At 35.9% G+C, this 16,210-nt stretch overlaps 2 protein-coding genes across 2 annotated transcripts; one reads left to right on the top strand and one right to left on the bottom strand.

The window, feature by feature from the left end:
- The first annotated feature begins 2,735 nt into the window (after positions 1–2,735).
- Positions 2,736–4,439, top strand: LOC143589928 (putative adenylate kinase 7, mitochondrial). The gene is made up of 4 exons (XM_077070548.1): positions 2,736–3,102; positions 3,611–3,751; positions 3,831–3,950; positions 4,030–4,439. Exons 1-4 carry the CDS (start codon positions 2,779–2,781, stop codon positions 4,180–4,182), a joined length of 738 nt encoding a protein of 245 aa, XP_076926663.1. The 5' UTR covers positions 2,736–2,778; the 3' UTR covers positions 4,183–4,439.
- A 765-nt stretch (positions 4,440–5,204) lies between these two features.
- On the bottom strand, positions 5,205–8,486 carry LOC143589929 (uncharacterized). The gene is made up of 7 exons (XM_077070549.1): positions 7,324–8,486; positions 7,013–7,247; positions 6,692–6,922; positions 6,430–6,603; positions 6,177–6,353; positions 5,990–6,103; positions 5,205–5,907 (listed from the first exon to the last, which is right to left on the bottom strand). Exons 1-7 carry the CDS (start codon positions 8,478–8,480, stop codon positions 5,575–5,577), a joined length of 2,421 nt encoding a protein of 806 aa, XP_076926664.1. The 5' UTR covers positions 8,481–8,486; the 3' UTR covers positions 5,205–5,574.
- Positions 8,487–16,210: the final 7,724 nt, after the last annotated feature.

Here is a 16,210-nt window from a genome sequence, read left to right on the forward strand (position 1 = left end):
TTTTACCACATTCATCTCAGAAAAATGTTTATAAATTGATTTAATAAATAAAAAGATAGATATGATATCATTAAAGATATAATTAATTTTATTATATTGAAATACCCGCATATTATTAATCTATATAATTTAGGTAATTAGTTCTTTAATTAAATGATATATTGATATGTTATGATTGCACTGACATAAATAAGTTTTAATAATACTAAGAAAATAGTTTGAGTTGGAAATTTTTGCTAAAAATTAATCTCTAAATGACATATGTTTCATGTTATTTTATTTTATTTTATTTAGAATTGGTAAATTTAAGTAGTTTTTATTAGGGTTAGGCTAAATGTACCCCCCTGGTTGCTTGTCATACCCCCCCCCCTTTGGAAAAACCAACTTTCATATTAACTCTTGAAATCATATAATTACCAAATTAGCACAAAAGTAAGTATTTAATATTATTTTTTTTACAAGTTGCGTTTTCTTTTTATGATTTCGAGTTTAGGGTTTTGGGTTTCGGTTTTAGGGCTTAGGGTTCGGGTTTAGGGTTCGGTTTCTGGATTCGGGTTTAGGGTTTCGGTTTTAGGGTTTAGGGTTCGGTTTCGGGTTTCGGGTTTAGGGTTTCGGTTTTAGGGTTTAGGGTTCGGTTTCAGGTTTAGGGTTTAGGGTTCGGTTTCGGGTTTAGGGTTTTGGGTTTAGGGTTTAGGGTTTTGGGTTTTGGGTTTTTGGTTTATTTTGTAAAAGATAAAGTGGTAAAATAAGGATATTATAAATATATATACTATTAAAATTAAAAAAAGATATTATAAATATTTATAATATTAATATTAAAAATATTATTATTAAAAAAATAAATTAATAGTAATACCTGATAGTTTCTAATTTGATATATGTAGTGGAGGTTATCAAATGAAAGTAATGTTGTAAGGACTAATATGTGTATAAATAATGTTAAAAACTAATTGTAATTTATGTAATAAGTTCAGGGGGGAGTATATTTAGTAAAAATAGAGTAGGGGGGTACGTTTAGCAGCACCCTATTATTATTATTATTTCATGTTTTTTGTTTTAATTTTAATTTAAATTGTTTTATATTTTTATTTACCTTTTATTGTGTTGGTTAATTTAAAAAATAAAAATTAAATATATAATTTAAAGCTTGATGCTAGTCATTATTAGTTAAAGCATGATGTTAATAGGCGTGCGTTAATTATTGTTCCAAAACGTTGTTCCAGATACGTAAACCGGCCAACGTCAGACCGTTCCAGGCCCATCACATGAGAGGCAAATCAGCCTCACTCAACGGCAAGGCGATTGGCGCTTAGGATCGGTTTCGAACCCACGACCTCTAGGTTATTGTTCCAAGTTTTACGCCCCGTTAACTAATTGAGCTACATGGCGGGGACGCGTGCGTTAATTAAAGCCCAATGCATACTTGATAATAACGTTTTAACAAAACTTCATGCTGATTTTCTCATAGCCGGAAAGTATTAACACTTCCGTGATTTTCTAAAGTGATTCTCTTTTTTAGATTTATGGCTGGAAGTCGATTCAAATATTTGGGTGTCCGTGTGGACTAGATTACAAATGTCAGTCATGTGCCACAGCTTTATTTATGTTCGCTATATCGTGGGACTACCCTCCACCTGTCATTTCTACCAACAAAAAGCCCACCGCTTGTTATTTAAATTTTTATGCACCACACGTTTGTTTCATACTTTCATTGATGTCACCTTGTATTTACCATTTTTCATCTTCACCCTCAATCTTTTGCTGAAGTAGTCAAGTATGCATTACTAGTTTAGATAAACTACCTTTTAGGTTTACTCACATGAAACCACATTGTTTCAGCACAGGCAATTCTCATTATTGCCATTCTTATGAATTATGATCACTTGTTTATAATTCTTTATGCTTACCTTAACAACTTATAAGTCTATATCACTATCTTTAAAATGCTAGCTCTTTAGATGCTCTTATAATAATAAAATATTAGGTTGTAAAATCTTCAAGCTAAAAAGATTTAAACTCTAGGTTAAAACAATAAATATTTCTGACCATTTCTTTAAAACAAATAAATATTTTTCAAAGACCCTTTCCACCGATATAAACAACCTTAATTAAAAGGATTCTTCATATAGTATAAACTAAACACCAAAAGTTAAGCATTTGAAAATTTCAAGTAACACATTTTTCTACAACAATATTCAAGAATATGTCACTTATTATAAATAATACTGTCAATAAGGTTTATCTTTTTCTTTTGCCTTACACGGTTTTCTCTACTATAACGAACATGATTCAATATGAACCAAGTAATTCATATGTCCAAAGTAGGACAAACTCGAGACATGACTGATTAAACATATTCTGATATTCATTTCGGTTCTCATTCTTAATTTTAATTTTTGGGGTGATTTCAGGTTTGGTCTAGTCCCTTTTCAGTTTGATTCAACTAAAATCCTAAATATGAAAAATCTTAGGTTAAGAAATTCATATTCGGTTCTCACCCAATCCGAGACAACTAACCCCATAGGCCCATATCAGTCTAGTCTTCGCCTCTTGCATTTCTATCCTCTATATGTTTCGAGTTCAGTTTTAATTCAGTCATGTCCAGTTTCAAGTTTCAACCTGGCACACACTCTTTCCAGGTAAACTTCGAGACGGTATTAGAAATAAGCAAAAGTTGGAGGGTATTAAATATAACTAATATCTCCACTTTTTATTATACTGAAAACCCTGATTTCTGTCTGTCTGTCCGTTCGTCTAAACCCTAATCCATCCGCCGCCATGGCCGTCGCCTGTCGCCTAAGATCACTCACGCGACTCCGGTTCAGTCACACCAACCGCCGTTCATTCGGTTCGGCCGCTCAGCTCCAGTACGATTACGACGACGAAGAAGAATACGATTACAACAACGGTAGCTCGTCGGAGATGGAGGATTCGTTGGGATCGGTGTCCGGCAGAGGCGTGCAGTGGGTTGTGATTGGTGATCCGTTGACCAACAGGCAAATGTACGCCCAGAAGCTTTCGCAGCTTCTAAAAGTACCGCATATTTCCATGGGAACCCTAGTTCGTCAAGAACTTAACCCTAGATCGTCTCTTTATAAACAGGTTTGTTTGTTTGTTTGATGTGAATGTATTTGTTAAATTATGATGATGATTATTTGTTTTGTTGGTTTAATTTTCTTCAAGTTTGATTATTTGTTAAGCTGTTGTATTGGACAATTAGGGTTTATTTTAGGGATTCATTTGCTGGGCCGTCTCTGAGAATTGTTAAAAGTTTGGCAAGAAAAAGTTTGGTTATTTAGTAAAATGGGTTTTTTTTTTAATAAAAAATTGGGTTTAAAGTTTAAACAGTTAAATTTTTAAATAGTAAATCGTGTTTAAATAGTTAAATTTTAAATAGGCTTATTGGTTATGATTTATTTTTGCAAAGTAATTTTTTTTTTAAAAATGGCTTAAATGATTTGGGTAAGTAAGTTTAAACTTTAAAAATATGTTTTTTTTCCTTTAAAATTCGGGCCAGCCTGGGGGTCGGGCTACGAGTGGTCGCTCTTTCCGCCCCCTCAAAGCCGGCAGTGTTCATTTGTTTATTCATGTTTCTTTTAATCGAAATTAGATTGCGGATGCTGTGAATCAAGGCAAGCTTGTGCCGGAGGAGGTGATTTTCGGTTTGTTATCAAAGAGGTTGGAAGAAGGGTTTTACAGGGGTGAAACTGGCTTCATTCTGGATGGCATTCCTCGAACAAGAACACAAGCGGTAAGTTGGGTTTTTATGGATGATGTTATTTTGATTTTTGTTAAAGAAAAGGAAGCTAATGGTTGTTTATTTTTAACAGGAGATTCTTGACCAAGTTGCAGATGTTGATTTGGTCTTAAACTTCAAATCCACAGAAGCCGGCTTGCAGAAGACACATCTACTGCATTATCAAGATATTCACAGCGTGCACAAATCTATGGTACACTTCAGTCTTAGCACTATGATTCTATGAATTAACAGCTCTAATTATGAGACTTAAATGTGAACTTTACTTGCAGAACAAGCCATTGGAGGAGTATTACAAGAAGCAAAGGAAGCTTCTAAATTTCAATGTGGCTGGTGCACCTGGAGAAACATGGCAAGGGCTACTAGCAGCTCTTCATCTTCAACACATGAATGCTCTCAGCTCTTCACAGAAGTTGAGTGTATGATTCTTGCAGTTAACTACTTTATGTTCGGCGAAACAATATACAAGTGTTACGAGTGTAATATAGTTTTGTGGATTTAGCATTTGCTATAATATCCTGAGTTACAATTTTTGAGAGAATAATTTTTGTTGTTCAGTTAGTCCCCGACCGGAGTGTTGGTTTTATGTAATATATAATGTAGTCTCAGACATGGCCGAGAAATGTACTCGGTATATCAATTTTGTGTTTTACATAATTCAAGTTTGCCCTCTAATATTTTATTATATTTGTCTTTTTATATTTTTAACATTCTGGTGAAACTTAAAAGATGACATGTTCTATAGGCTCAATTTGGCAACTTGGATTTAGGATGGCTGCAATGTATCTGGTGTTGGTTAGAATGGTATGGCTACCCCACTTTGGCTATCAACTTGGTTATGTAATGTCCCAAAAGTGAAGACATTGATTTGGCTATAGTATCATTGAATGATATGCCTTCTTTGACTTGCTATGAAGCCATTAAATGATATACTGCTTTCATGGAAATTTACAAAATTGCATTTACCAAGAGTCATCTTTGGTGGAAGATGGAATTCAAAAGTGTGTATTTGTACTTGGTAACTTTACATGAAAGAGCTAACATTTATTTATACCAAATTCAAAACTACAAAAACCAAGTTTAAGACTCAAATATTGTACCAAAGTTGTAGGATCAGTTGAGCTTTAGGCTCATTTTTTAAATGCTTAAAGAGTTCCTGATCACTATACATGTTCTTTGAACGTGGCTCAACGATTAACTAAATGTGTATACCAGAAAGTGTATCTCATCTGTCATGACTTGGGGTCATTCCCTCGCGAGTTCATGGCATAAAGACACCGGTTTACCATATTCATAACTCATAAGTTGACAGAGCCTGGTTCTCAGAACTAAACCAGGTCACTCCCCTAATAACACAACCTTTCTTGATTACATAATCTTGGGTTCTCTTAACTTGAGTTAGTGAAAGGTTGAAATAGTGCATTACCAAGTGTCTGTTTGGTTTTAACTACCATACATAAGAATAAAATATGTCCCCAACAAATATTATGACTAGGTATTATCAAATGCCAAAGAACCCAGCTAAAGGTGGTGGTTTTGTATCCAAAATTATTCTAAGAGCTTACTCAAACAGTGCATGTAAAATTACATAATTGCACATAACCATACATATGAATCATAGGAAGGCCAAGACTAAACCATTACAAGCTACAACTTCACATATAATAAAAATTTTCAAAGTTGGTAAACCGGCAGCTAACTCAATAACAAAATATGATCTGCCCAATTATTCCATATGCTTGCAAATATTTACATTCACCTTCAATCCAACTGTCTTCGTGTCGTTTTAAGACATCACAGCCTTCGAAACTTGCGTATCACTGTTCATTATTGATCCATACCTCTTTAAGAAGTTGATATCGAACACTACCGTTGGTGGTTGTATCCTTTGATCTCCAGATGGACTTTGTTGCAGCAGGTGATCCCCGAGAACCATCAATAATGGCTGTCAAGGGGGAACACAATTCATCGAGTTCATCATCACTCGTGTTTGCCTTTCTCAAGATTGACCCGCTGCGGGTCAACTGAGTTCGGCTCACACCATCTCCTAGTATGTGTCTTATTGAAGATGCAGGCGGTGGATTATACACAACAGAAGCTGCTGCACAGGGGAGACTGGTCACACAATCTTTGCCATCCTCAAATGAATCCTAGAAATTCAATAGTTTAAGAAATGTTTGTGTTAAGTTTATTATTCCATTTGTAATAAATTGCTTTTATTGGGTAGTTTACCTCTGAATCTAGGGCTTCAAGAACCACCACAGGTATCCGGTCGGGGCAAAACTCATCTGGGACGAAGGTATCAAGTATCCTCTTTATTAATGGTGCACCAAAAGTAGGGCAAACCTTATAGAACACAAATTAAATATATTTAATTTGTGAAAAAAATAAGTGTAAATTTTTATTCAGAATAGCAAACCTCTTTTCTAACTGTGCTACTTAAGAGCAAATCTTTAGGAAGCATCATGAGGTCACTCAATGCATTAAGGAGATGAAAAGATTTGTCTTTTGTTTTCGTGTCATCATTCTCATTTTCACACACATCATCATCGTCAATACCAAATAGATCTGTCAGCCACCTTGACCAGTTTCCTATCTGCATTTGACCAAAAGAATACACTTCCAAGTTCAAAAGCTACATATGAAGCATATGTTAATTTGGTTTTACTAACCGCATTTTTAAGCTGTGCACCAGCCCCAAAACTTGCTTTCCCTGATGAAATAGGAAGGACTCTTGCATCACTGATCGGGTCCGATACAGGGTCGGTTGGAACATCATCAGCAGACTCACGAAGAATTGCATTAAACATAGCCACATCTAATCTAGCCATGCATTGTTCCATAACCTAGAAAAAAAATTTTAAAAATAATATTATAAACAGGTAAAACAGTTGATGTTGTAAAGCAGGATATTGTATATTTTTTTGAAGTTACTAGTCTGGAAAGAACAGGTAAGCAACCACAATCGTGTCCACCAGCTCGAACGGGACAAATTCTTTCACAAGCATCCATGAAAGCTGTCTTCCAAAGCTCCATTGAGAAGTTTGCTTGTTCTTGAGTACGTGGACTCGATTTTTTTTTAAAGAATTTCGATTTACTAGATTCAGAATCTACAATTCTTATTATAGCTTTCGCAGCTGCTGATTGCATATATGGAGTCAAAGTCTGGAAAATTCAACAGAATCAAGTTAGTAATACACATATGTGCATAATATCTAACTTAAATTAATGAGTAATTTGTGATAACGAAACAACCTGCCACCAAACTGACTCGATAATCCGTGAAAAGATCCAAGATTCAACTTTTTCCAGTGCTGAGGTAAAATTACAAGGATTTTCCCATTCTTTCTTCCATTTGAGTGAAGATTTAATGTCATTATTACCCTTGATGCCATTCTTTTTGCTTGAAGAAAGGGATTTGTGTTCTTGCTCGAAAGTAATGTATATAATTGCTCTTAGTACAACACAGTTTGACATCCAGAAAGTTAACCTGTGTTACAAAGTAGATGTAATTAGTTGGCAATTTCATGGTATTAAAGGAATTTGTTTAGTTTACAACAAAGTACCTTGGAACATCGTTTCCGCACGCTTTTGCCACCAAAATCAACCCTGAAACAATGCTTCTTGCTGAACTTGCTCTTCTGGATTGAGAATTTTCTTTACACGCGTGCAGGTACAGCCGAGAAAGACGCCTAGCTGGTGCATGGACTTTGCTAACTGAACTCCCGTGTTCTGCAACTATTGAGTAAAGTCCAACTTCAATAGCAGCAGCTTCTCTCAGCTCACCTTCAAGACTTTGTACCCTGTGCTCCAATTGCTGTAACTTCACATCTTTGACTTTTTCCCCGATCTTGTTTGACCTCCACGATCCGGTAGATTTAACCTTTCTAAACCGATCACCACTTACGATGCTGACCTCATGATCTCCTATGGTTTGACTTTTTTGTTCACTTTGACTTTCTTGTACATTTTGACTTTCATCATCGACCCGCGATTCCATTGCCTTTACAGATCCCATTTCTTCATTTGTTTCAGCCACCGACTCAGCAACTGTTTTTTGAACATTTGGACTAACGTTTGACCGTGAAGTCAAAGATGCTGCAGCCATGGAAGACTGTGAGGAAACATCATCATCAGTAACAGAAGTACTCTCGGTTTCTTCAACATGTTCCTCATTTAAACACTCAGACGAGTTTCTATCCATTGACACAGATCTCACACGATTAGCCGCTTCAATTTTCAAAAACAACATCGGTTTAACCGTGTTACTAAACGCCCTCTTGCAGTTCATAGGCACACTAACAACCAAACCGTCTTTCACAACACCATACTCTGCAAAATCCACAACAGCAGTAGCCAATAACTGACCTTTAACGCTTTTATCCCTCCGCGGTTCATACATATTAAACTCGATACAGTTTTTCAAAAACACGTCACCGTCTCCAGCCTTAATTGGCATTTCTCTTAGCAATGTGAAATTGAGCTTAAAAGATTCATTGAACTCAATTTTACCATCACCGACTCCGGAAGTGGAAGCAAGTAAAGGGGTGACTGGTTTCGTAGTCCCTGAAGTTTTATCAGCGTGTTCCCATTGAATCAAAGCGGAACGAATGGATCTCAGTGATTGAGACGGAGGCCATGGTTTAATCTCTATAATATCTATTATGTAACTGAGTTGAACCGAGGGAGTTCTCTTGATCTTAGTTTTCACTCCCTGTACCATTTCTGTGTGCTTCTTCTATGTCTTGAAAACGCTGTGAAATTGCGATAATCAGTCAGTCTATAACCTAGAACATATAAAATGAGGTAGCAAACAAACAGAATCCGCAATTTGTGCAAAATGTCTATGATCAGATTATTAAGGAATAACGTATTCCAATATGTATGTAGATACCTGTGGGCTCATAATAATAATAATAATAAAAGCTAGTGGTATGGTATTCATCCAATACTGGTGATAACTTAAAAAAAAAAGCATATCTGAAGACTAAATAAATATTGGATGATTGTAAGTTACAAGAGTTTGAGCAAGGGAAAGTGATGAATGTAAGAAGCCCTAATTATCATTCATCATAATGCTATATAAGATAAAAAAAATCATCAAATGAAATACACACAGAGGTAAGAAAAGAAACTGTAAATGAATTAAGTGGAATGAATAATGAAGCAGCATCCATGATTCCATGGGTGATGAGGAACGAACTTACATGAAATTGAACAACGCTTGGAAATTGGGTGAATAATAATAATAATAATAATAATATCGTCGTAGAGATAGAGATGATAATGACTTATGAGCAGAGACTGATGCCACTTTCTGAGCTGAAGTTGGAGGATTAAAAAAGACACCAGCACTCTTTTTTTAATTTCTGTCCTTCCACTTTACTTTTGGGCAAAAGAGAACGGTTAAAAACTTCAAACTAAGTTAAAACTCTACTTGTATTTTATATATAGATGTGGTTTTTATTATTACTCACTCCGTAACATTATAAGTGTCATAGTTTGAATTTTTAAGTCTTTTTTTTTGCAACGTTGACCGTAAATTTTTTTGTTCGTGTCATATAATACTTGATGAAAATTATATCAATGTAAAATACGTTTAAAACCCAATCCATTCATATATTTTACATCAAGTATTATATAACACAAAAAAAAATATTGTCGGTCAAAGTTAAACAAGAAAGACTAGAAAAATCAAATGGGACGGAAGGAGTATAAAATATGATTGTGGGTGTCTAGGGTTCGGTTTGAAACCATTCGGTTAGTCAATATAGGAATTTTAATCTTGTAGTAAATGGTTTAATTTACGATTTATATTCGAATTTGTAAGAAAAAATGGACTAGATCCTATAGGGTTTGGACCATGCGCCTTTTTTTGTGTTTTACTTGAACATTTAACTACTTTAATCTGTGTCATACACATGATTGAGTTTTGTTTAAGAATGCAACACATGGAGTTGGTCTTTTAAGCTTTAATAATTGAAACATTATCGCTTTTTTATTCTGATAGTCTCAAATGCATTGTTTTTATTAAAAAGTCCTATGAGCCCAAATCGTGAAATCAATCTAAAGCCAAATCTTTAGTAGTAATTTGCTATGGTTTGTTTTAATTCTCAAAGGGGGTGGTTTAGTTTACAATGGCGAATAACATTACTAACAATTTGACTTTAAAACTATCAAAATAAGGGGCGCAGCTTTTTGGGGACCCGGGATGGCCTCAGTCACTGCCGTTTTTTTAGTTAGTATGGTAAGTTTTGCGATTTTTCCCGAAAATTTTTATATGTATTAAGTGCGGTCACCCTTGATGTATATTTTCAAAACGCTACCGATCATCACTAATTTTTTAAAATATAATACCCCATCGTTTGATTTTTTTTATAAAACCTCACAGTTTTTATAAACAAAAGTGATAAAATAGTAGTCGAATTATAAAAGTTTTGTTTTTATAAAACTCAAAATTGAGGGGGCTATTTGTAAAAACAAAAACTTGTTTAAACAACATAAAAAAATGGAGATTGATTAGGGTTTGGATTTTCAAAAATCTTAAAGGTCGTCGAGCTGCTTTGTAATTCTTCTTCTAAGGTACTCACCATTCCTCTCGACTCTCGCATTATTATGAGTAGTTTAGGTATATGTTGGTTAAAAAACTATCTAGTTTTTTTATTGTAAGAACAATCATTTGAATAAATGAAAAAAATAGATATATAGATGTCATATTGTTTGATCCAACCCGAATCGATGAATCAAAAATTTTTAAGTGCGTGACTTCAGTCACCCCCGTGACGAAGCCCAAGCTTCACCACTGATCAAAATCAAACGTTAGTCATCCTTAACTATGATGAAAAAAGATAAGTTATTATTCTACAGTGAGGCCGTTATAATTCATTTGACACTAATTATATGACTTTGGATGGTTTCTAAATATGTACAAACACTAATTATTGAGAAGATAAGGGTGGCAATGTGATCATGTGGAAAAGTAAAAGGGGTAGTACTTATAAGGCTGAGGGGTGTGGGGGGCTTTAATGGGGGCTCCAACCAATAATATTATGACGTGTGGCAGAGAGAGAAACTGGATAAGGGGGGTGTTGGAGCCCTCGTTGGAGTCTCTGGCCCTGGTGTGGAGGGGCTCCAGCAGGGGCTCCAGCGAATTTTTTTTTATTTTTTTATAAATATATTCAAACAACGTATTATTAAAAAAACTCATAAATTATTAAAAAAACACACATTAATATCTAAAAATAAAATAAAAATTAAAGTACTAAAAAAACATTCTTCTTATTTTTCGGCTTGGTCTTCTTCGATCAACCTCTTTCGGATACGTTCCTTTTGCTTTTCCATTAGCATTTGATCAACCGGATTTAGGTTACTGAAGTCTCTAGTAAGAAAGTCCAAATCTCTCATTCGACTTTTTTCCTTTTTGTCATAAGAGACCACCTCCATGGTTTTGTTGAATTTATTGAGGGATTCAACAAGATTGGCGATGTTTACGGCTTCCCCCTCAGCCGGTTTTTTCCCCTTGGCGTCCCTTCCCAATGGCCACCTCCTCGGCGGTGAAGACGTTTCCTCCTCCGCAATGTTTAGGTCGAATCCAACGCGGCAATCCGACCCGGTTGAAGTGCTATACGCTCCAGACGAACTAGTTTTAGTCCGTTTCGGCCTTACTTCCGCATCAAAGTCCGGCGCCACCAGCTCAACCCACTTGGAACACCTTTTCAACCTCTCCCCCAACTTTAAATCGTCCCACATCTTCACCATCACATACCTCCGCAAACACTCCTGCTTCCACTCTTCGACCGTGAAATTGTAAACCGCCAAATCATCACTGCCACTTGGTCTCATACGACCGCTGTTCCTGTTGAAAAGATTAGTAAACAAGCCGACAAATTTTCTGATTTCGGACCACCGACCCTAAATCATATCGGCGTTCCGCTCTGTACTCCCAACGAGCATGTAGAACGTCTCCCTAACCTTTGTCCAAAAAATCTTGCTCTTTTGGTAGTCGGCTGCAAAATGACTAAATAAATTAGATTTCCATTTAACTTTTTTATTTAACTTTTTTATTAAAAATCATTTTTAAAAACGTTAAAACAATTACCGCAACGCCGATCCTCAGAAATGACTATCCAAGCCTGACACAAGGCTTCCTTCTCATCCGATGACCACGGAGTGGCTTTCCGTTTCGTCCTCGGAGCCGAAGCCGGTCCCGACCCGTCCGTTGCAACTTGTTTTTTCCGGTGGACGCGTCTTTTTGGTCCCGTAGCTTCACCGTGTGATTCTTGTGTCTCCGGAACAACAAAGTTAGGAGACGGTTGTGTGTTGGATGGTTGAAAGCCGGATGATTCTTACGGCTCCGAATAAAACATCGGTTGGTGCGGTGACGACCATAAATCATCGTCAAGATAATCTGAATCAAGGTTTGGGAACCAATTTCCAGCCATTTTTTTTTTTAAAAAATTGAGAAGATGAATTGATTTTGGGTGAAGGTTTGAAGTTTTGGTATAAAAATATAGGAAAATATTTTTTTTTTTTGTTTGTTCGGCTCCCAACGGTCAAAAAACCATCAAAAGTTGTGCAGCCCTCTCTCTTCTCCCGCTAACCGGCTCACGCCTGCATTGTTTTTAGCGTTAGCGCCCCCGCTAGCGCCCTGGTGGTGTGGTGTTAGCGCCTGGGGGCGCGAGCGGAGGGGCTCTAGCGCCCCCGTTGAAGCCCCACACCCCTCAGCCTTAGACTAAGGGGTGTGGGGGGCTTTAATGGGGGCTTTAGTGGGGGCTCCAACCAATAATATTATGACGTGTGGCAGAGAGAGAAACTTGATAAGGGGGTTGTTGGAGCCCCCGTTGGAGCCCTGGCCCCTGGTGTGGAGGGGCTCCAGCAGGGGCTCCAGCGAAAATTTTTTTTTTTATTTTTTTATAAATATATTCAAACAACGTATTATTAAAAAAACTCATAAATTATTAAAAAAACACACATTAATAAAAAAAACACATTAATATCTAAAATTCAAATTACAAAAAAAAACATACTAAAAATTAAACAAACAATAATACTTAATAATAACACTAATCTAATACAAGATCATCGGGTCGCCTCGCCCACAAATGTTCAACCAACTCATGTCGAAGATTCCCGTGTATCTCACGGCTCTTGATATTTGCTATGTTATGAAGTCTTTGTTGATCACTGATTGTGGACGGTTGTGGCGGAATGTCACCTTGGTAGTTTTGGCAGATAGCTTTGCCCTCGTCTTCTAACGTCATGTTGTGTAGGATCAGACACGTGTAGACGACGTTCATTATCCTCTCCCGAGTCCAATAACGTATCGGGTTCGCCAGCACATAATATTGTTTTTTCAGAACTCCAAAAGCTCTTTCAATATCTTTTCTAGCAGACTTTTGCTTCTTCGTAAAATACTTCCGTTTATCGGCGATTGGATCTGTAAAAGCTTGAACTAACAAAGCCCATTCGTTGTAAATACCATCGACCAGATAGTACCCGTACTTGAAGAGTTCTCCATTTGCAACAAAAGATTGAGGTGGTTCAACCCCGTCGATAAGGTCGTTGATCAAATGTGACTGATCGATAACATTAAGGTCGTTATTTGACCCAGCAACACCAAAAAAAGCATGCCAAAACCAAAGATCCTGTGACACCGCCGCCTCAAGTATAAGAGTCGGCCCTTTATGATCACCACGGTGGAACTGACCTCGCTAGGCCGTTGGACACATAGCTCATCCAACATGCGTATAATCGATGCTACCTAGCATCCCAGGAAAACCATGTTTTTCTGCGTGCACCTCATATATGTGTTGGATGTCATACATTGTAGGTTTACGCAGATATCTCCGAGAGTAAATCGATATGACTCCTACGTATATAAAATAATCTATAAACATATAATATATATTAAAAAATGTAATAAATATTTAATGAAAACTAAAATTAATGTTTTTTACCTTGGTAGAAAAAATGAAGGGATTCACGTGCAACCCTTTTCGACATCTGTAAATACTCATCCAAAGCGTCCGACGAGATGCCGTACGCTAATTGACGGATAGCAGCCGTGCATTTTTGAAGAGAGGTAAAACCGGGGAGACCCCTAGCATCCTCCCTTTGTTGAAAAAAGGGATACCGTGCCTCTAAATCACTTGCTATACGCATGAACAATTGTCTGCTCATTCGGAAACGAGTTCGAAAATCCGACTCCTCGTATACCGGTTGAGGGCTAAAATAATGCCTAATCAAAGTATCGTTAGCACCCGATCGATCACGATCACGAGGTGGTGCTCCAACTCTCGGGACTCGAGGTTGATGGGCTTGATTTTGCAAGAGATCCACCACGGTTGCGGTCAAAACTCCCCCTACATGAAGAAGCAAATCATCCTCTTCGGAGGAGTTGGAATCAGACGAGTACCACGACATTTTTTTTATGTTAGTTTTGAGAGGATTTTAGGAGTAAAGGTGTATAATTGTGAAATAAAGTATATTTTATAAAGGTATATATTTATAGTTTAAGAAAATATTTTTTTTTAATATTTAAGAGCCCAACGGCTCTTTTTCTAAACCCAATGCAAGTTTCTCTCTCTCTTCAGCCGCTAACCAGCTCACGCCTCTCTCTTTTTTTTTCCGTTAGCGCCCCCGCTAGCGCCCTGGTGGTGTGGTGTTAGCGCCTGGGGGCGCGAGCGGAGGGGCTCTAGCGCCCCCGTTGAAGCCCCACACCCCTCAGCCTAAGTAGGTAACCAAAAGGAGGAGACAGGTGTCTGTTCCCAAGTTCCACGCGTCACAGCCAGAAACCAAAGAAGATGTACGACACACAATGCCAGACATACAAATATTTAAAGCTGAAAAAAAGGACGCTACGATTTAATAGCAACATGTACAACTTTTAAAACGTCATTTACAACCAAAGAAGCATAAATTACAACAGGCAATGCACGTTTTTGGTAAACTATGTTCTCTTTTAATATATATATATATATATATATATATATATATATATATATATAATAATTATCCAATTAAATTGGGTTTAACTGAAATTAAGCTCAATCTTTTTTTTTTTGAAAGGCCAATTTTATAAGAGAAAACTGGCTAAATGGTGGTAAAAATTTAAGTTCAAATGTCCAATCAATCTATATCTAATTTTTAAACTCAAGTCTCAAACTCTTAATCCAATCTACATCTAACCTAATTAAAAACAAGTGGATCCAAATTCATTGAAGTTAGTAATCGAGTTGTCGTCTAGAATCAAAATCACCGAACGACAAGTCGACAATCGACCAATGGCAGTTTGTCGTCCAATTGTTCAAACTCCAATCGACAGTTGTGAGTCGTCCAGTTTTAGGTTTGTACATTAGAAAATGTGATTTCTTTTCATAGTTTTCATTTAACCAATTACAACCTGCCAGTATTTTTAAGAACAAATTGGCTTGATTTATTTTACTATGTAAATTAATATTTTAAAATTTTTTTAATGCCCAATTTGCTTGATTAGTTTATTTTTAGTTAAAACTCTTTTAAATTTAGTGCTTAATTTGTCATTGGTTTACTTTTTAGTTATGATATTTGGATTTTATTAATGTTAATTTAGTTTGTTAGTGATGAATAATGATAATGATGATTTGATTTGAATTTTGAATCTTGTATGAAGAAATAATATTGGATCTCATAATTGAAAGATTTCTCAAAAAGAAAAACACCATTTATTTTCATTGGTGTATCGTTTATTGAAGTTAGTCTCGTATTACCATCGTAACCGTAATTGCTGAAAGATACTTTTCAGTGATGAAGTACGTGAAATCTAATTTGTGCAATTGAATGAGTGATGAGAATTTATATGATAGTTGTATTTGTTTCATTGAGAACGACTTACTTAAGAGTATGAAACTAAATGATGTTATGAACTTATGGTTATATTAAAAAAAATGTATACCCATATAGAATAGCTTTAATATATTATATCTTTTTAATGACATTTCACAATATTTTTTTATTTGTGATATTTTGTTTGATATATGACCCAACCAAACAGCCAAACCAGGCCATTTTTTCTATATATACATAATTAAAAAAAATTCTGACCATTGTGAGAGATTTTCTAACTCATAAGTGTTTTAACTGTTTATACTTGAAGATAAACAAAAAAAAGAACTTGATGAAGATAAAAAAAAAGAAAAGAAAAAGAAGACGAAACGTTTCCTTATTAGGTTTTTTATTCATTATATATGGTAATAAGTATGAGTTTGATACTATATCGGTATTGATCCCGATACTAACAATCCGGATTTTCATAAAACTTCTGGACCGAAAATTCTTGGTTTAGTATCGGTATCATAAGAAAATATTTGGTGAATACCGGTACCACCGTACCAGTACCGATTCTGATTTTCTAAAGAACTTGGTACTGGTATTGGTACTGGAAGACTAGTTTCGCTTAGTGAAATGCTCATTTTG

This window comes from Bidens hawaiensis, unplaced genomic scaffold (assembly GCF_021521415.1).
Source record: "Bidens hawaiensis isolate Kalapana, Puna unplaced genomic scaffold, B.hawaiensis_p1.1 tig00038052_1, whole genome shotgun sequence".
Classification (NCBI taxonomy): domain Eukaryota; kingdom Viridiplantae; phylum Streptophyta; class Magnoliopsida; order Asterales; family Asteraceae; genus Bidens; species Bidens hawaiensis.

Excerpts from the sequence above, each read along its gene's own strand:
- LOC143589929 (XM_077070549.1), bottom strand. The coding sequence starts at position 8,480 with ATGGTACAGGGAGTGAAAACTAAGATCAAGAGAACTCCCTCGGTTCAA. Across the intron at positions 7,248-7,323 it reads TGCGGAAACGATGTTCCAAG|GTTAACTTTCTGGATGTCAA; the intron begins GTACTTTGTTGT and ends TTTGTAACACAG. Across the intron at positions 6,923-7,012 it reads TCGAGTCAGTTTGGTGGCAG|ACTTTGACTCCATATATGCA; the intron begins GTTGTTTCGTTA and ends TGAATTTTCCAG.
- LOC143589928 (XM_077070548.1), top strand. The coding sequence starts at position 2,779 with ATGGCCGTCGCCTGTCGCCTAAGATCACTCACGCGACTCCGGTTCAGT. Across the intron at positions 3,752-3,830 it reads CTCGAACAAGAACACAAGCG|GAGATTCTTGACCAAGTTGC; the intron begins GTAAGTTGGGTT and ends TATTTTTAACAG. Across the intron at positions 3,951-4,029 it reads ACAGCGTGCACAAATCTATG|AACAAGCCATTGGAGGAGTA; the intron begins GTACACTTCAGT and ends CTTTACTTGCAG.